At 44.2% G+C, this 21355-nt stretch overlaps 1 protein-coding gene across 1 annotated transcript in view; it reads right to left on the bottom strand.

Moving 5' to 3' along the window:
• Positions 1-21355, bottom strand: part of LOC148475109 (1-phosphatidylinositol 4,5-bisphosphate phosphodiesterase beta-2-like) — a 322551-nt gene that overhangs the window by 62278 nt on the left and 238918 nt on the right. Inside the window, exons 16-21 of the mRNA XM_088457722.1 lie at positions 20746-20842; positions 19700-19784; positions 19306-19430; positions 14924-15078; positions 14411-14575; positions 7005-7104 (exon numbers count right to left, since the gene is read on the bottom strand). Of these exons, the coding sequence (XP_088313848.1) occupies positions 7005-7104; positions 14411-14575; positions 14924-15078; positions 19306-19430; positions 19700-19784; positions 20746-20842 (727 nt within the window). The remainder of the gene's footprint in view (positions 1-7004; positions 7105-14410; positions 14576-14923; positions 15079-19305; positions 19431-19699; positions 19785-20745; positions 20843-21355) is intronic.

Raw genomic sequence — 21355 nt, 5'->3', positions numbered from 1 at the left:
CGTACAGCTAGTGTAGCCAACAGTCCCATCTTTCCAGTAAAGAAGAGTGGTGGGAGGGGTTATAGGCTGGTACAAGACCTTAGAGGTGTTAATAAGGTAGTAGAGAGCCAATTCCCTGTAGTGCCAAATCCAGCTGTCATCCTGATGCAGATGCCACCAACTTCAACCCATTTCACTGTCATTGACCTCTGCTCTGCTTTCTTCTCTGTGCCTCTCCATCCTGACTGTCAGTACCTATTCGCATTCACATACAGAGGTGTGCAATATACATGGACACGATTGCCCCAAGGTTTTCTCCCAGGCATTGCATGACTGTTTACAAGCTTTTCAACCTGCCAATGGATCAGTTCTAATTCAATATGTGGACAATTTATTGCTATGTTCTGACTCTTTTATGTCATGTGTGAATGATACTAAACTTTTGTTACTTCATCTCTCGCAAACAGGACACAAAGTGGCTAAGGACAAGTTACAGCCGTGTCAGCCCAGAGTAAAATATTTGGGACACTGCCTAACCCAGGGGTTACGACATCTCACAAATGATAGAATCCAGGCCATACAAAACAAGACACTGCCGCAGAATCAACAGCAAATTCGTAGCTTCTTGGGAATGTGTGGATATTGCCAAATGTGGATACCAGGTTTTTCTATTTTGGCCTTGCCTTTACAGGAACTAGTCTCTTCCTCAAAGCCCGATCGCGTCATACACACTGAGGAATCAGAACAGGCTTTTCTTAATCTTAAGGATAGTCTGACAAAAGCTCCTGCATTGGGAATACCCGATTATGAAAAACCTTTTGATTTATATTGTACGGAAGCCGATGGTTGTGCTGCAGGTGTCCTTACACAAAAACATGGTGATGCCAGTAGGCCCGTAGCATACTACAGTGCCCAATTGGACATGGTAGCAAGATCACTCCCCACCTGTTTGAGAAGTGTAGCAGCTACCGCTTTACTGGTGAGTAAAAGTGAGGACGTAGTATTGGGCCATGATATGATTGCCTACACTCCCTATGCTGTATCTGCCCTGTTGAACTCAGCTCAAACCAGACACGTCTCCTCGGCTAGGTTCACCAAATGGGAACTAGCCCTAATCGCTCCTGCAAATATTACTGTTAAACATTGCAGTACGCTGAATCCAGCAACATACCTACCATATGTACAACATGATGTACAAAGGGTGGAAGGAGAGGAGTTGCTGGCGGGAGGTGAGTTCGGCAGACATGATGATACTCACGATTGTATGACATATCTGAATCAGACCTTTACTGCTAGACCTGACATACATGACACACCTTTAGAGAATGTGGATGTAACTTTCTATACGGATGGGAGTTGTCATAGACAAACAGACACAGGTGAATTATGTACAGGTTATGCTGTTGTAAATGACACAGACATCATGGAAGCTAAACCTCTCGGTCCTCCTCACTCAGCCCAGGTGGCAGAGTTAGTAGCACTGACTAGAGCATGTGAACTGGCAGCAGGCAAATCTGCTAACATTTACACTGACTCGAGGTACGCGTTCGGGGTGGTGCACGACTTTGGGGCCCTATGGCGTCTGAGAAATTTTATGACAGCAGCAGGCACACCAGTTGCACACTCCCGACACATAAAACATCTCTTAGAAGCAATCCAACTGCCCAAAGCAGTGGCAGTAATTAAATGCAAAGCCCACACATGTGAGGATGACCCAGTGTCACTGGGCAACAACAGAGCTGACGAAGCTGCAAAATGGGCAGCGAGGTTAAAAATGCCTTCTCCAATTGAAACAATTATGTAATTCCAAACCATTGATATGCTGAAATTAATTGAGATGCAAAATTTGTGTTCAATTCAGGAAAAATCCATTTGGAAGTCCAAGGGGTGTGGGCAAGAGTCCTCCGGGCTCTGGAGGGATGGACATGGTAAGCCAGTAGCCCCCAAGGCATATTACCCCAGCCTGGCTGAAGCAGCACACGGTCTGACTCATCTGGGTAAACAGGGCATGTGCAAGTTGGTGAGGGCATACTGGTGCGCATCAGAGTTTTCTTCACAAGCAGAGAAGATAGCAATGTCCTGTCTGACCTGCTTGAGAAAGAACATAGGGAAAGCGATCCCTACCGAACCGTCCCACATTCCACCGACTGATGGACCTTTCCAGGTGATACAAATTGATTTAATCCAATTAGCACCCTGCAGGAACCTTAAGTATGTATTAGTGTGCACAGACGTATTCTCTAACTGGGTTGAGGCCTACCCAGCAGCCACTAATACTGCTGCGTTTACTGCCAAGAAAATAGTTCAGGAATTTGTATGCAGGTATGGTATCCCTAGAATCATCGAGAGTGACAGGGGTACTCATTTCAAAGGTGATGTTTTCCAAAATATGTGTAAGCTGATGGGTATTAATAGCCGACTTCACACCCCCTACCGACCGCAAGCCAGTGCCAAGGTAGAGAGGATGAACGGGACTATTAAAAATAAGCTAAGTAAAATCATGGCGGAGACTGGACTGGGATGGCCAGAAGCTTTACCTTTGGTCCTACATAGTATAAGGACCACTCCTAGATTTCCTCTGAATCTGTCCCCATTTGAAATATTGTTTGGTAGACAACCTCATTTGATTATAAGTCCACAGGAAGATCTAAAGGGTAACAACGAGGTAACTGTGAAGTATCTTATATGAATGAGTAAGCAGTTAAAGCAACAGCAGCAGAAACTGAAATTGTTGTCCCATGATATGCCTGAAATGAACTGCCATGATGTTGAACCAGGAGAATATGTAATGATCCGAAATTTCTTACGTTCAGGTTGTTTGATTGATCGGTGGGAAGGTCCGTACCAGGTGCTGCTGACAAGTGCTACATCTTTGAAGGTGGCCGAGAGAGATACCTGGGTCCATTCCACTCACTGCAAAAAGGTCAATCAACCGGTGGAGAAACAAGTCGGAGACAAAGCTGATAGTGTGGATCTGTCACTCGCGAGCTTGTTCCGGGAGGATTGAAAAGGTTGTAGTGAGATACCTGAACTGAGAGAAATTTGCAGGTCTTGTTGTGACAATGGACGGGCCTGCCGTGTTCATTCTCATATTCTCTTTTAGAGTGTTCACCATCCTGGTCAGTTCGGGAATATCCAGTGTCTGTGATGGGGGACCTATTGAGGAAACAGGAGCTGATGGCAGTGCTGATGGAGTGGAGAAAGGAGGAGTGCAATGCCAATCAGGGGAGTGTCTGACCAATCTTAGTACTGTTATTGTTAAGAGAGCTGTCATTCCGGATACTCGGGAAAGGTGTGAAGGGTTATCGTCAGGAGATTCCTGTATTTGTGAGTTTTGTGGGTCCCTAGTTGATGAGAACTGTATTCAACGGTGCCAACCTAAATATAACCCGTACTGGGGAGGGTATCCTTTAGAGGATTATCACAGCATGGTAGGCAAAGTGTTAAATCAAACCGATTGCTGGGTGTGTTCACATGTGCCACAGGGACAGCATAATGTAGGGTTGGTGCCATTTCCGCTGAATATCACGGAAATTTTAGAATTACAAAAGGGGAAAACATTGGATGGAAAATTCCTCTCATCCAAACCGCCTCATTTCAAACTCTATCAATTTCAAGTAGATAAATCACTTTTGTGTTTAAACATAACCAACCCCAATAAACCCGGAGGTTGGGAAGTGACGGGGAATAATCAGACGATGACCTTCTCACAAAGAGCTGATAATGAGTCCATAAACTATGATCTGCTACGCTCAATTAAATCAAGTGGGAAATATTTTAGGTACCGGTATACATTGAGTTCCACCAAAGAAATGATTGGTAAAGTACCAGATGGTTATTGTGCTAAAATAATACAACCAGAAACTTGCATATACCAGATGGTAGAGCCTGAGATAGGATTGTTTGCAAGAGAAATGTGTTTAATGATAATGATGCATACCATTCCTTATATTCTCCCTGATAATGTATATTTTATATGTGGAAGAAAAGCGTATAAATGGCTCTCCCCGAGTTCCGAAGGTTTGTGTTATCTGGGAAGAGTAGTCCCAGAAGTTATGACCCTCACACATGTTGAAATGTTGGGAATACATAAAAACACACCGTCACCATATCTTCACACACAATATGAACACAGAGGCAAGAGAAATATGATACCTGGTGATATGCATAAAGCCGCTCAGTTAATCAGTGAGACAAGTGGCTTCCAAGTTTTAGTCGCCCTGGATCCCACCAGAATTGCTAGGGGTACATTACATTTTAGATATATCCAGGAACTTGCTAAATTAATAGATAATATCACCGAGATGTACGATGACACATTCAGGTACACAGGGAGAGAATTGCAAGCGTACAAGAAAGAACTAGTGCAACACAGGCTAGTGTTGAATTATTTAACTGCTGTTACTGGAGGGTATTGCGTAATGTTAGCCACCCAATTTGGAGTAAAGTGTTGCACTTATGTCACCAATGATACCAGCGACCCTAAGGAGGTGATAGACCAGAAGATGGATGAGATTCTGCAGCTAAAGTGGGAATTTCCTAAGAACCATAACGCATCAGTGGCTGAAGCAGGGGAAAAGATAGAAGGATGGGTGTCATGGCTGAACCCAGTGAAATGGTTCTCGGGTCTAGGAGAGTGGGTCCAGGAAGTGGTCGCCAGCGTAGGCAAATTCTTGATCCTTATACTGATTGTCATCATAGTAATTGGCATATGCATCTGGTGTGTTCCTATTGTGTTGAAGTGTGGAAAATGTGAAAACAGAGTGAAACGAAGGAATGAAACTATGATGGTGGTCAGAAATGATAATATGTATACCGAGGTAGATACAGAGCTGCACTACAACCCTGAGCTAGGAAGTACCATAATTTAAATGTATAATATTTAGACATGCATAGAAGATATTATTGAAATGTTATTTATAGAACACCCAGGCAATGTAAAGTCTCAAATTCCCCTTCAAAACTGCTGTTATAAGACTGGTGCATTCCCACATCTGTCACATGATCTCCCAAGATCCGCGGTGTGCGTATAATAGTAGTTTTATCCCCCCACCTAGAGACACATTATTGATGGATTAAGAACCACCTTGTGCCATCCCATAATAACACCAAATAATATGTAAATGTAAGCCTAAATTAAATTCTAATAGCAGATTGTGATAGCATGTTGTTTGCTATCAAAGGGTGGACTGTCGAAGCTGAATAATTGGCTGAGACAAGTTCAGTTTAAAATTTAATCGCGGCGACGCCATCTTGCGAATGGCCGTAAGACTCCATTTTGGAAATGAGATCGCAAGACACCATTTTGTGGCCAGCATCAATTCAAGTTATAACTCAGGAGCTAAGAACAGATGGCAATGTTTTTGTTAATCTACCAAGGGCAACTGGAAAAACAAGCTTTCTGAGTAAAAGTAAATAAGAATAGACAATGGGTATTTTTACATACAAATTGGGAATCCCTGGATGCAGATAAAGTATAGTTGTGGCAATTGTAATATAATCCAGGCATTGATCTACACAATTGGATTTGTCTGAATCCTAGACAGGATGGCCCCAAACTCCACAGTTTGAGGTGGTAATACATTTGCATTTCACACAAGAGTCTGTGAGAACAAAAGAGGTTTTGTTTTCCTTTGAACACACAACAGGTGGGGGCCTGCTGACAGAGGGCATGTAGAACTACAACCCTCAGCCATCCACACTGCTGGATGTTCACTTCGTGTATGAGAGATTATGCACTTAAATCTCACCCATTAATAACTAGCGTCCTTATACCAAACCCCGAATACCCACACACTACATATTCGCACACAAGGTTCCATTAGCATCAAATTGTATGATTCAAGTTGGTTAAGTTAGTTTAAATGCTAAGAAATAGAGGTTTTTGATAACTAAGGTATTATACATGATAAGCAAGGTGTGTTTGGTTTCGTTCTGATGCGTACGCTTTTTACAGCATCCCGGTGTTATCGGTGGAGAGATCGCATCATGCAAACTCAAGTTACGGATCGCAGAACTTACAAGCAACAAAATGTTTAGCTGATGGAATGTTACAGGAGGCGTTACTAGAAAGACCCCTGTTGTCGGAGGCAGGGAAAGTCTATTTGAAACAACCTGTTAAATGTGCCGTAACATATGCTTCTCCTCTGGGAACCAATGAGATCAGCAGGAAGTTTTCCCTTTGTCCTGTTTCAGTCTGGGGGGGAATAAATACATGTGTCCAAATACTGGTTTGCCAGTTCATGCTGAATTTTGGGTGTACTGAGGATATCTAGTCTGAGGTCTATCTCTGGGTCCAGAGGCGCAGCGTATGTATAACTGTACTTGGGTCTGTATTATTTCCTTTTACGCCTAACTTGTGTATGTATAGATTGCGTGTAACTGACTGTACTTTTACCTGAATAATACTTGTGCGTTGGAAACACAGATTCCACTCCTGTCTTTATTTGCGGTTATACTGCGTACGCAATTAGCGTTCTGTTTAGAGGTTATAGGCAGGTTTTTGTCTTAGAGGTTGTAGGCAGGTGAATCTTAGAGGTTTATAGGCAGGAATATATTAAAGGTTAATACTGACGATTCAACACCAAGTGCATCAACCCCATTGCCCACTTCAATAATGAAACTCAGAGAACATGTTCATGTAAGTGAAGCACTCCCCCCGATGAGACCACCTAAAGAGGATATGTAGTGCTGTATCAGTTCGGTACTCAGAGGACTTTTTATCCTGATGCAAGACAATTTCACAAAATATATGAACTATAATACAGTTTTCACATATTAATGAGCACAAAATATTATAGGATTCTGTAAAAAATAAAACGGTTTGGGAAATAAATGAATTGGCATTCTGAATTCCCTACTGAACTGGACCTCTGTCACACATCAGATTTTGTTTAGTGGATATTGAATGTTAGTGATATTGGATGTTAGTGATATTGAATGTTAGTGATATTGGATGGTAGTGGATATTGGATGTTAGTGGATATTGAATGTTAGTGGATATTGGCATGAGAGTAAAACTCCACCTGATCTGATGGCATCAATAGGAATGATCCGATGACCAATAAATTTCCCTCCTTCCTCAAAAGCTGCCACTCTTAGAGAAGCCATCTCTGGCATGAGAATCTGTGAGGAAATATTGAATAATAATTAAATATAATGAATATTGAAATGAAATATAATAAATATAATGAAACTATCACATATTTGGAGAACTGGAAACATCTTGTCACAGCCCCTTCGGGAGACCTCAGCCACAGAGCTCACTGCTTACCTGTCCGGGTGCTGTCCCGCGGCGTTCCAGGTTCCCGTTGGTTTGCTGATGCTGCCACCGTCTCAGCTGCTCTGGCACGGGCAGTTGTTCAATCTGCTCCCTGCCAGTGCAACAGCTATCATAGCTATTCCTGTGAGATCTGCACCTGCGCTCCTCAGAGCGGACCAGGTGTACTCTCTGATTCTTGTTTGGACGTATTCTCAAGTTCATCCTCCGGTACCAGCCCGGAGTCCAGTTCATCCTCCGGTACCAGCTCGGAGTCCAGTTCGTCCTCCGGTATCAGCCCGGAGTCCAGTTTGTCCTCCGGTATCAGCCCAGAGTCCAGTTCATCCTCCGATACTAGCCCGGAATCCAGTTCATCCTCCAATTCCAGCCCAGAGCCTTACAGCTTGCACTTATGAATCTAAGTGCTTCTTTCAGACACCAAGTCCCGGGGTCACAGAGCTACTTTATGTGCAGGAATTACATCAAACCCCCAAACTTCCTGCATTTGACTGCAACAAGTGCACCAGACCCAGATTCCAGTCCGGGAACACAAACTCAAATTCCTGAGACCATGACAATTTACACTGGCATGATGGACTTGGCAAGTGGTCAGTGTTCTGGAGCAGACAGGAGCCTTCGCAATTGCAGCTAATGCAGTTTATTCATGATATGTCCATCCGCTTGGACAGTATACAGGCTCTCGTCTCTGGAACTTCTGTCAATCCTCAGCCTGCCTCCTCCGCTACTGTGCTGGTTCCTCCACCAGCATCACCAGCTGCTCGACTCCAACTCTCGCCTCCAAGTAATTTCGACGGCAATCCCAAGCAATGCAGAGGTTTCTTGAATCAATCCAAAATTCTTTTCGAGTTGCAAGCTGCAAATTTTCCCACAGCAAGAACTCGAGTAGCTTATATTATCTTCTTTCTGGACAAGCACTCGACTGGGCCTCACCGCTTTGGAAAAACTTAGATCCAATTCTGTCTAATTACCCTGAGTTTATCTCCACATTCCGGAGAATCTTTGATGAGCCCGGGAGGACATCATGCACCTCAACTGATATCTTACGCCTTCGTCAGGGCAGCAAGACTGTTGGCCAATACGTAATTCAATTTTGAACCTTGGCATCAGAGCTAAGTTGGAATGAGGATGCCCTGATTGCGGCATTCTGGAGCGGGCTCTCTGAGAGACTCAAAGACAATCTAGCGCCTCGTGACTTGCCGTCCAGACTGGATAATTTGATCTTCTTGTGTAACAAAGTAGACCTGCGGCATAGAGAACGTTCTCTTTAGAGAAGCAGATCTGATCGGGAAAGAGCACATCCAGCTCCACGTTTAGCTTCTCCTCCTTCAACTGGCAAAAAGCCTATGCAGATCAATCGCTCTTGCTAGACAACTGAGGAGCAGCAAAAAAGATGCAAAAAGAATCTCTGCATGTATTGTGGGTCTCCCCAACATCGTCAGATGCTGTCCTCTCCGTCCGGGAAACACCACCTCCTAACTTATGACAGAGAGGTTAAGTTAGGAGTTCCAATCGAGTCACGTAGGAAGTCTGAGTCTACCATCAATGCCCAGTTAGAGCTTTCTCGAGGCTCCGAAAATGTGCTTGCGCTCTTGGATTCGGGAGCTGCTGGAAATTTGGTAACTGCAGACTTTGTTCAAAAGCATCAAATTCCCATCGAAGCTTTGTCTCATGCAGTCACTTTAACCACCATAGATGGTAGTCGCATCTCTAATGGAGTAATTCCGCACCTCACTCCACCACTCAAATTCAGGATAGTTGCACTTCACTCAGAAAATATATCCTTCCTATTGATCCCCACAGCCTCTCACGTCCTTATTCTTGGTTTACCTTGGTTACAAAGATATAGTTAGCAAATGAATTGGGCAACTTTACAGATAACTTCTTGGAGTCATTTCTGTTTCAAGAACTGTCTACGATGTGTGGTTCCTTTGTGGCCCTCTGTGCTCAACCTTCTTGAAGGTCTGCCGGAACCTTATCAAGAATACCAAGCTGTCTTTAGTAAACAGGGGGCCGATACCTTGCCTCCCCATCACAATTGGGATTGCCCCATTGATTTGATTCCAGTAAAAACCCCTCCAAGAGGAAACACATACCCATTGTCCCTGCGTGAAACTCAGGCAATGTAGGAGTATATTAGGGAGAATTTGGAGACGGGTTTCATATGACCTTCCACATCTCTAGCTGGAGCTGGATTTTTTTTCATAAAGAAGAAAGATGGTGGCCTTCGCCCATGTATGGACTATAGAGGTCTTAATGGCATTGCAAATAAGAATCGTTACCCTCTTCCCCTGATAATGGAATTATTCATCAGAGTTAAGGGTGCTTCCATATTTACCAAACTCGATTTAAGAGGTGCATACAACTTGTTTAGAATATGAGCCGGGGAGGAGTGAAAGACAGCCTTTAATACCAGGGACAGGCACTACGAGTACCTCGTCATGCCCTTTGGTCTCAGTAACTCCCCGGCCATATTTCCGCATTTTGTAAATGCAATTTTTGAGATCTTCTATACAAGAGCGTTGTCATCTACCTGGACGACATTCTAATATTTTCTCAGGAACTGGAGAATCATCGTTCACAAGTTTCTACGAGGTTCCCTCCATCCTGTTCCTCAGTTACATTATCTCTGGAACCGGTCAAATGGATCTGCAAAATCTGGAAGCCATTCTTGATTGGTCTGTTCCTACAACCTTGAAGTCTATCCAGCGGTTCCTGGGCTTCGCAAACTATTATCACAAATTCATCAAAGGTTTTTCCACTTTGGTTGCGCCCATTAGAATCCTTACTCACAAAGGTTCAGACCCTACCAAATGGACTGCAGAAGCCATTTTAGCCTTTCAGCTTTTGAAACAGGTGTTTATCTCTGCTCCCATTTTAAAGCAACCAAACATGGTTCGACCCTTCATCCACGGAAGGTGTCGGAGTTGTACTTTCTCAACAATTCAACAATTCAAAGATGAAAAGCTTCATCTCTGTGGCTTTTATTTTCAGAAATTTCTCCCAGCAGAGAAGAACTACTCAATAGGAGACCAAGAGTTATTCTCCATCAAACTCGCTCTGGAAGAGTGGCATTATCTGTTAAAGGGAGCCCAATAACCCATACCTATTTACACAGATCACAAAAACCTACTCTACTTAAAATCTGTTAATTGTTTAAATCCAAGGCAAGCCATATGGGCAATGTTTTTCTCCAGGTTCAACTTTAAACTCACCTACCATCCAGGGTCACAAAATTGAAAAGCTGACACCCTTTCTCATTCTATGAATTCTGATCTGGATCCAACTAACAATCAGTCTCATTCAATTCTAAATCCAACCTCTTTTGCTTCTATCAAGTTGTCTCCAGACCCTCCTGCTGGGAAAACGTTCGTTTCTCCTAATCTTCGCGAAAAATATGCTACAGTGGGCTCATGCCTCTTATTTTTCTGTTCATACTGGGGTGGAAAAGACCCTCAAATTCATTCAACGTTCAAACTGGTGGCCCACGATGAAAGCAGATGTACAAACTTATGTCTCTTCATGTGTCAAGTACGCTCAACATAAAGTGTCTCGACAAGCACCTGCCAGACAACTCCAACCATTAGCCATTCCTCCTTGGACTCACCGGTCTATGGACTTTATTACTGACCTTCCTCCTTCCCAGGGTCATAATACTATTTGGGTTATCGTGGATAGGTTCTCCAAAATGGCTCATTTCGTTCCATTGGTTGGACTTCCTTCTGCTCTACTTATTGCTCAGCTTTTTATCAAGGAAATTTTTAGATTGCACGGATTACTCTACAAAATCATCTCAGACAGGGGGGTGCAGTTTGTGGTGAGATTTTGGAAGTCTCTTTGTTCAGCTCTGAAAGTGAAATTAAAGTATTCCACTGCATATCACCCGCAGACCAATGGGCAAACTGAAAGAGTCAACCAAGGCCTGGAGCACTTCCTTTGTTTATTCATTTCTTCAGCACAAGACGATTGGATGGAACTCCTACCCTGGGCAGAATTTGTCCATAATAATCATACCTCAACTAGTTCCACTAGTTGGTCATCATTCCTGGCTCCCAGAGTTTCCTCTACTACCAGTATTTGAAGTTCTGGCAGCAAGGACTACCCTTCAATTGTTTTCTGATATTTGGAAAAGAGTACATCCTTCATTAGTCAAATCTTCAGCAAGATACAAGAAGTTCGCAGATCACAAAAGATGTGCAGTTCCAGATCTTCAACTGGGAGATCGAGTTTGGTTGTCCACCTGAAATCTCAGACTCCGGTACGTTTCATCGGTCCGATCCCGATTGAAAAAGTGTTGAATCCAGTAGCCTACAAGCTAAAATGACACACTTTCCTTGCATACCTAATTTTCATATATCACTCCTGAAGCTACTGATCTTAAACAAATTTCAAAAGGAGTTTCCAAGGACTCCTAGTGTACTAACTCAGTGAGGAACAGAGCAAACTTTAGACTCACGTTGTGGTTACGGATGTCTCCAGTATCTTATCGATTGGAAGGGTTATGGACCAGAAGAAAGAGCCTGGTTTAATTCATCTGACGTCCATGCTCCTAGACTTATTAAAGCCTTTCTTTCCAAGTTTTCTAAAAAAAAGTGTCCAGTGGCCACTCATGGAAAAGGGGGTACTGGCACAGCCGCTTCGGGAGACCTCAGCCACAGACCCCGCTGCTTACCTGTCCGGGCACTGTCCTGTGGCTTTCCGGGTTCCCGGCGGTCTGCTGATGATGACCCCATCTCAGCTGCTCTATCTGCTCCCCACCGGGCATTTGCACTACAGGTCCGGCGTTCCACGTGGGTCTCCAGCCGCAGTCCATGGTGTATGGGTGTGGCCATCTTTGCCCTCATCAGCTGACCAAGTCAGCCAATGGAATGCTCTCATCAGGATCCTCGGCCCATCAGCTTCTGACAGGTCCTATAAATGGGATTTCCTCAGCACATTCAGGTTGTCAGTGCAACAAGTATCATAGCTATCCCTGTGAGATCTGTACCTGTGTTCCTCAGAGCAGACCCAGTGTACTCTCTGATTCTCGTTTGGACGTATTCTCCAGTTCGTCCTCCAGTACTAGCCCGGAGTCCAGTTCGTCCTCTGGTAGCAGTCCGGAGTCAATTTCATCCTCTGGTACCAGCCCGGAGTCCAGTTCATCCACCGGTACCAGTCCGGAGTCCAGTTCAACCACCGGTACCAGCCCAGAGTCCAGTTCATCCTCCGGTACCAGCCCAGAGTCCAGTTCATCCTCCGGTACCAGCCCGGAATCCAGTTCATCCTCCAATTCCAGCCCAGAGCCTTACAGCTTGCACTTGTGAATCTAAGTGCTTCTTTTAGACACCTAGTCCCAGTGTCACAGAGCTACTTTATGCGCAGGAACTACATCAAACCTCCAAACTTCCTGCATTCACCAGACCCAGATTCCAGTCCAGGAACACAAACTCAAATTCCTGAGACTGTGACACATCTATCTATAATTCCATCTACACTGTGCTAGAAAAATGTTTCTTACTATGAATTTGCTCTGCGATTCCTGGGGCTGATGCTGAGTCGCAGGCTCAGTGGCTGTAGTTGGGGGGCAGCCGCAGAAGCCACACTTTATTATGCTAATGGCAGATTCTGTAGGGCTATTGTGGGGGGTATATGTGTCTGCAAGTGGGAAACGGCGCCACCCACTGATTTTATGCCAACCTCCCCAAACGTCATCATTAGTATCGGCACTTGCTTCACCTCCCCAACCTCCCCAAACGTCATCATTAGTATCGGCACTTGCTTCACCCCTAACCCCATACTAGGTGCAAAAGATCCATCAGAAATGGGCTTCCCTCCCCCATATGCACAGCTGGGAATCGCAGAAAGCTTTATGTACACGTCCACTACACTGCTATGACACTCCCACATGTCATGGCGCGATCGCATTGTTGCTGTCCAGTTCCCGCCTAAAACGCCCCACAGAAAGCCAGATCCCCCTAAGTTCCGTCCAATTCAAAGTATGAAGAATACAGAACAGGACGGACGGATGCAAAGATGCACAAATTCGCATCATTTTGCGTGCGCTGCATGCAAAACCCTGCGGTTTCCGATTCAGAATCAACCCCTCAATATCAATATCACAGGCAGCAATAAAAGGAAAATATTAACTATTTATAAGTAGGGCTTATTTTTTATTCTAGTTATTATAATGTTCAATAAAAGCCATGGTCACGTAATTCTTCATATATAATATATGCATATTCGCATAATGCTCACAGTAATAGTAGGATTTGCTTGCTTGCTTGCTGGAGTAAAATGAATTATGAATTAATGAATGAATGCTATGTGTCACAAGATGCGTCGTGCAAGTGAGTGGCGCCCAGCGGTGTAGCTTAGAGACTTTGGGCCTGATTCAGAGCCGGACGCAATTAGCGCTCGCTCGTCCAGAAAATAGGGGTGGCTATTCAAATGAACCGTTCGCTGTTTGCGGTCTGTTCACGCCTCTAGGTCTGAACGAGCGAACAAAACTTCCGGTCGTTTTTTGGGAAACTACGCCCCCTGGCCGCTCGCATCCTACGTCATGTCCGCTATTTATTAGATTAATCGAGTACATCGACCAGGGTATGAACTGCTCGCTATTCTTGTGGTTGGTTTTTCCTACCACAATTTTGCGAGCAGTTCTGGCTATAAAATAACCAAGTGACGTGGTCAATGACGCTGCTGTTAAAATTATGCACACCCATAAAACGCCCGTTTTGACCTTTAAGCACGCCTGCGATCGGATCTCCACTCCCCATTTTCAAGCACCTTCCCCTGTTACCACCCACATACGCCTCTTTCTGTCACTCAAATTATCAGGCATTCGCTATTTTGCGAGCACATGAATTTCGGCCGCACTGACTGGTTCGCGCATGCGTATAACGATCCGTACGCATGCGCAGTTGGGCAAACATCGCTCGGAGCGAACGAGAGGCCGCTTACGAGTGGCTCTGAATCAGGCCCTTTGTTTTTAAATGTGCAACTTATTCGTACTGTAAGGCAGCGAAACACCACTTAGTCTGTACCAGAGACGCCGGGCTGCGACTTTAACCACACAGGAATTCATTTTAAATTTGTACAAAGTTGCAGATGAAGCAACGGAACTCATTCAGACTCATTCGCACACAGCTATACATGTGTCGCATATCAAATATTTACCTTTTCAAACACATATGGCTCTTCCTTCCATAAAGGGTTAATAGAGTTTGCAGTTGAGGTTAGTTTGGTTTTATATTTACGCTTGGGATCTCCTGGCAGCCCAAATAGCTCCACTTCTACATAGATCTTCACACTTTTGTCACTTAGGAACTGCCCGGAGATTATCTGTCAGGAAAATACATCTTGTCATTTACATTACCACATCATGGGCCTCAATTAGAATTATGAGCAATATAGCTTATGGGCCAGACTTAAATCACATTTCACTTGATTTACTTCTATTTTATAGTTGTGGACCAATATTTACTGTCTCGCTCTGTTTAGTACACATGCGAAGGAATAGTGATTGGAGTGTAAACTCATTGCCATATCAGATGGTATTTGACTCCTAAGGTGGTATTTTCCCTAGTTTGTTTCATAAACGTCACTGCAAACAGCAAGGCTTAAATGTACAAGGTGCTAAAACTAATGGTAAGGTAACACTGTGGAACCATAGCCTGGTTTCATACTCACAGTAATTGAAAGACTGTTGGCCACAACTACATCAATGCGGTCAACTGTGAATGGGTCAAACTGCTTGTCTGCCCGGCGCATAAATTCATGTTTTAGTATATATCCACTGCTGCCATTAAACTCAAAGATCGACATGTTCTGCTGCATGGCTAGATCTGAGAAAGAATTATTGTTGTAGTCAGCTTGGAATGTTCTTAACAAGACAGAATAAGTACAGCTAAGCATGATGTATGGGTAATATAATTAGGTATTGTAGGGTTGATCTCACAGATACCAGGGGGAGAAGGAAGCCCCATCTCTGTTAGTAACAATAAAATGACTTTACTCATGTAAAAAAAACAGTGTTCTCCCCAAGGCCTTTCTAATAGGCGCTCCACATTTTTCTTAGACTACCTGGCGCCCAGGACCGGCCTGGCTTGGAACCACCAGAAGAGGTGCTCACTAAGCAGAGCTGCCCCTGTCCCACCCTGTGCTGGTGACAGCTGCAGGCATTGCAAATTCGTAGCCTCCCCCTCCCCACCGGGCAGTGAGCGGGATCCTGGGTGGGTGCACGGTGGCCTGCTGCTCCCCTCCTGCTGCTTGTCTCCTGTGATGGGGTTCAGTCCAACACCCCCCCAGTCCGCAGGCAACAGCTAGTAAAATATATATTGCATTTAAAGTGTACATTTATGTGAATGGTATTTTATGTAAAGGGTGCAAGTAAATGACTAGGCGCACCTCTCATACAGGTGTATTCTATGGCAACACATTACCAAATTGGAGAAATGAGAAGCAGTTTGTTATCTTTGAACAGAGCAAGTGAATACAATATATAATGTTATATTTGTAACTCTCTGGTATTACTGAACATCAAATATAAACTGTAAGCACCAAAATATCTATATTACTGTATATTGTGAAATGTAACAAGTACAATTTTTGGTAGAATAAAAAAAAATACAGTAAATAAATGAAGCTAGAGCCAATCAGTTTGTACAGTCACAATAGGCAGCCAATGAGAATCGTTATGTAGTGCCCAGGGTCTGTCAACTGTAGGTAAGATCCAGTGTAGAGGTACATTTATTATGCAGTGGGTTTGAAATCTCAGCAGTTTTACAGCAGTTTTGCATCCCGCAGATTTACTAAGCTCAAACGTGCTGCAAAACTGCAGAGACCACACTGTAGAACAGGATAGAACATGAAATCACCACCAGTTTTTCCTATTCGAAGAACAGAAGCCCCACTGCTGCAATCCTGCTCAAATAAATGACCTGCCTCTGTCTCTGTCTCTAAGAGGTCAGTTCCCTTTTCTCTATCCTCTCCCACTGTCTGGTCACACATCAGCTAAGTATCCCTTCTTGTGACAAGCCTGTGGTGTCTCCAGTTATGCAGACAGTGTGCAAAAATAGACAGCAGCTTTCTCTTTTCTAACTAATCCTCACTCCCAGAGTCCTCATATACTGTACATCCTCTCTCTTCCAGGTGAAAGTTAGGCTGCATGGAGTGTTATACTTCTTCTCATGGGATTGGTATGAAATACCGCCGGCTGCCTGGCCGGCGGTTCGATTGCCGTCAGCGGCAGCCCGACAGGAGCAGAGTGCGACGCAGCGGAAGCCCGACAGCGCTGGAAATCCCGATCGTGGATAGGTAAGTATCCACTAACCTAACCTAACCCCCCTAACCCTAACCCTCCTTAGGGGTGCCTAACCCTAACTTCCCCCCAAGTGCCTAACCCTAATCCCCCCTCTAAGTGCCTAACCCTAACCACCCCCTTCCCCGCTGCCTAAACCTAAGTCCCCCGTCAGGGTGCCTAACCCTAAGTCCCCCCCCCCGGGGGTGCCTAACCCCAGGGCCGGATTAACAATGGGGCGGATGGAGCTACAGCTCCAGGCCCCCAGTGAAAATAGGCCCACAGGATCACAGATCCCCGAGGCAATAGGAAAAAAAATCCTGCTAAAAGCTGTCAGCGGCTGCCTGAGATCTGACGCCACACACCTCCCTGGCTGCTCTGCCTGCTTGGGGGGTCGAGATGAGTCCAGGCATCGAGTCTCGGACAGTTCCTGCCACTGCATTTAACTTTTAGCATCTAGAGCTCAAACTCCATCAGTCCCTGCCCAACCGCGCAATGCCCGATGGGAGCTGTAGTGTCTCTGCACGGCAATGAGTGCAGTAACTAATGGGAGTCTATGGCCGTGAGAACTACACTTCCCATAGAGCAGCAGTGGGCGTTGCTATGATGCCTGCGCAGGACGTCCTCGATGTAAGTAACGTGAATGTACAGTATGTGTGTAATATGTGTGGCTTGAAGCTGAATGGAAAGGTATAGGGGACAAGTCTGGCAGTGATAGCCGGGATGTCCCGCTGCCTGCATCCACAGTCATACAGCCAGCACATAGGCGGCTGTCGGGGACTGGAGCTAGATCCATGACAAGGGGCAGATGCATGGCACCTAGAGATCCTGCTGCCTCTAATGGAGAGCTAATGCTTTCTCCCAGGTAACAATTGCTCTGACCCCAGGGTCGCTCAGCAGTCTCTACTGCAAGCTCTCTCTCACTAGCTGGGTTAATGAGCTTGCACTCATGCACCACCAAGTACCCCAGCAGCTGCATCACTTACTAAGATAATTACTGTAACATTTCCCCAAATGTGTCCCCCAGCCCCCTATTTCGCCTGGTGGGTGCTCAGGGTTAAGTCCTCTGCAGTCTCCCTCCCCAATGGGCAGAGAGTGTTTCCCCCAAGGAATCATGCTGTACACTTGGCCACCATAATACAAAAGGCGGCACAGGGGAAGGCTTCACAGGCCCCCCCCTGCGCGCCTGGTATCTCAGCGCCTCCTCAGACGTGTGATGTCATGCCACCCCACTACCATGGCTGAACGGATAGAGCAGCTGAGCTCCGTAAAGGTGACCCCTGCCTCCTCCTCGTGACCCAGTCCTGCTGACCCTGGAGTTCCAAAAGCCTGCTGTAGCGTTGTACTGCAAGGTATGCTTGTGTGCAAGAATCTGTGTATATATGTATTCTATACATTTGTGTATATTATATACAAACACACAGTATATGGCCACAGGGCCTGAATAAGATATGTAGATAAACCCAATAGTATATGTACATATCTGATTGTGGGGTGCATGCGCACAATGGGCCCTGTGATCACAGTCGCAGTACTCCCTGAGCCGCAGTCTGCCGTTTAGGGGCAGATGGTGACAATGGTGATCTGAGGCAGTGTCTATGGATGCTGCAGTGGGATCTCAGATGCATGCAGGGTGTCTATATCCTACAGACTCCTCCTGCTATATTTGCATTCTAGTTGGACAGTGTTGCACCAGCGCTTCCTTGCGGCTGAGTAATAGCGTCCACATCTGGATCAGGCCCATAGTATGAAATATGACATAATGAGACCCTTGATTATTATTATGCCATATTTTGAACTGTTGTAATAGTCGTATGATTGATTATTAGTTTAATTATTTTATCGAAACAAGGTTCGCAGAGCGCACGTAGCGTAAATTTGCTAGGTCACAAAGTACCCTCACAGCAATGTACATAAAATAATTTTAAATATATACAATGTTAATTATGGTGAAAAAAAATGGATTTATTAATTTTTCATTATAATCAACAATGTATATATTTACTTAGAATATAAGATTTGCACTTTTTCAACCTCTCCTCACATCAGTAGTCACACCCCCATGGCACTGGTCACACCCCCTGCGCTTCACGCAATAGGCCCTTCATAAATTTCAGCTCCAGGCCCATGTAAACCTTAATCTGGCACTGCCTCACCCTAACCCTCCCTCCCCCTAGCTTAACCCTCCCGGGGGGGTGCCTAACCCTAATTCCCCCCCGGGAGACCTAAACCTAACCCTCCCCCCCCGCAGCTGTCCGCTCGCGGCGCCCGGCATTACTATGATCGTGATGCCGGGCACCGGTCTCCCGGCGTCGGGGAAATGCAGGTGTCTACATCTAGACGCCCGGCATTTCACCCTTGCCGGGATAAGACAGTCGGGAAGCCGGCTGCCGGTATTTAGGCAGTCGGCTTCCCGATTGCCTCCCCTTCTCATGGGGCTTACTCACCGCAGCACAGCTATCCTGCCTCACGAGTACTGAAGAGGTACTATGCAAACATCAATTTATCTAAAAAGTGAGAGAGGTCCTCTTTAATGTGAGGACATTGAGCCTGATCACATCCACACATCGATGACTGTGCTGTGTACTCCTTCACCTCTCTGTCTGTACTGAGCACCTTACTAACAATTCCATGGTGGACAACAACTGGGTAACTAATGCTAGGAAGAATATATTTTACAGTTGTTCACTATCATCACTGATGGCTGTAGGACTGATGGTGGAACGTTGGCGAGCCTTCTATTGAATGGAAGATATGAAATTCTAAAACTAACCCATAGTTTGGTAGTTAAGTGCCACCATCTGACATCCTGCATTCCAGAACATTTGAGGCATGTAATTCGATGAGTCCATCCTGGTGCCCTTTGGATAAATCCGACTCATCTGTCTCTTATTGTATCTGGAGGAATTATATGGGAAAGAAGAACTGTCCGCTTTCTGTACAAATTCAATTATTAGTAATACTAATATCACCACTAATCCACTACTAGCACTAATAATACAAGGCTCCTTATCAGTTTATTGTTAGAACCACAAAAAAAACCAACAGTATACGGTCTGTCATCACAGGTATTTGTATACTGACTATATAATTATAAATGTAACATCCATTGTTAATGAAATTGTGCCCTTGGATAAAAGAATTTTTGGTAGCCACACAAAGGATACTCAACAAACTGCACAGGGAACTTGGTCAGTAGATCGTAAGCTTTGGTTTCCACGAATGAAGAAATGACATAACTTTGATTTTTTTCTATATAGAGAAATCAGACAAACCTTGAAACATGGTAACACAAAGCTCAGTAAATATAAAACACAAAATAAAGTGATCAGGGCGTGTAACTCACCTTGCCTCACTGGCTATTACACTCTTATTGGTGATAGAAAATTATAACAAGTGTACAGTATATGGGATGTATTGAAATGTAGTTTCATCTACTTTGCATCCGGACAAACCATGGTGCAATGCAAGGGGTGCAAAAACATTTATTTTTTATATTTTGCAAGCAGTGTAAATACTGGACACTTTTGCATGTAGCTCACAAATGCTGGACAGCTCTATTTGCACTGCAGTTTAGATTTCAGCTAGGGCAAGTCCCTCCCAAATCTAATCTCTGCACATATTCCATCTCCCCCAGCTGCAGTGCAATATGGGTCTGCCCAGGTGCTAAATTACTCCTTTGTTTGCTTTGTTCCCAACTCTGAATCAGCCCCTGTATGTCTGAGTTATATTGTACACCAGAAGTCTGCATGTACAGTAAGTGTACACGTAAGATCAGGTTACAGGGTATAGCATTCCTACTCTAAAAGTACATTTTCTGCATAATAACAACAACAACAATAACATAATAATAACAATACCTTAACATAATAACAAGCACATGGAAAAAAAGTATTTGCCCAATGATGCAGCTTACATTACAGAAAACCAGGAAAAAGGACGTAAAAGAAAGGTAATAAAATCACAACTATCTCAAGAAATATAAAATAGACATTAAAGCATGAGGACGTGAGACATCACTTTATGAACATACGATTATACTGCACACCGCAGGTATAGAATATGAAGGGTGAGACGTATAATCAGAATGTTATTACATATTGCATATACTACTACACCCTTATGGTTACATTTGGCTGAACATTCATAGAAATTAATATTTTAAAAAAACCATACACAGATTATTCGCTAAGATTCAAAGTAATTCTCTTACGTGCTGATAGTTCAAATGAGTCAAATTTAACTGGCTGGATGTAGTTGACCAAACTTGACATCTCCTCATAAGCTGTGGCCTCCAGACCAGCAGTGCCCTGTAATGTGCAAAGTAATAAAGATAAAGTTTTGACACTATTTTCCTTAACATACAACTCTAGCCAATCCAATCAGTAATATCAGAATAGTCATCTTACAGTACGTTATTGGAACATATAACTTGCTGCTGAAGTTTTGGAGATATGGTGAAACTGATCACTTCAGACAGCCAAGGCTCTGATTTCACTCCTCCCACCTACAGTATATGTCATTCACTTAATATCCTTGGGGTTTAAACTCCCAGCCCCAGGATCCCCATATGACTTGGTTGAATTCCATGGCCAGGGGCAGTTCAGATACAGGGTTGTTTGGCTGAAGTAAATGGGAGAAGCTGTGATCGGCCAGGGAGTTCGTTTTCATTAATTACGTAAAACATACAACCAATAACACATTGTGAATAGATTACACATATTTATATATACAGGAAATGTGTGAATTTCTGATCTGAAAGAACTTGAGATGCCTTAAACTTGATTTAAAACCTGTTTATTGGTCATATATGTTGTTACAGT

This window comes from Taudactylus pleione, unplaced genomic scaffold, assembly GCF_031769625.1.
Source record: "Taudactylus pleione unplaced genomic scaffold, aTauple2 ptg000778l, whole genome shotgun sequence".
Lineage (NCBI taxonomy): Eukaryota > Metazoa > Chordata > Amphibia > Anura > Myobatrachidae > Taudactylus > Taudactylus pleione.
Note: the sequence above shows the minus strand (reverse complement) of the source record. Positions and strands in the feature narration are given on the sequence as shown.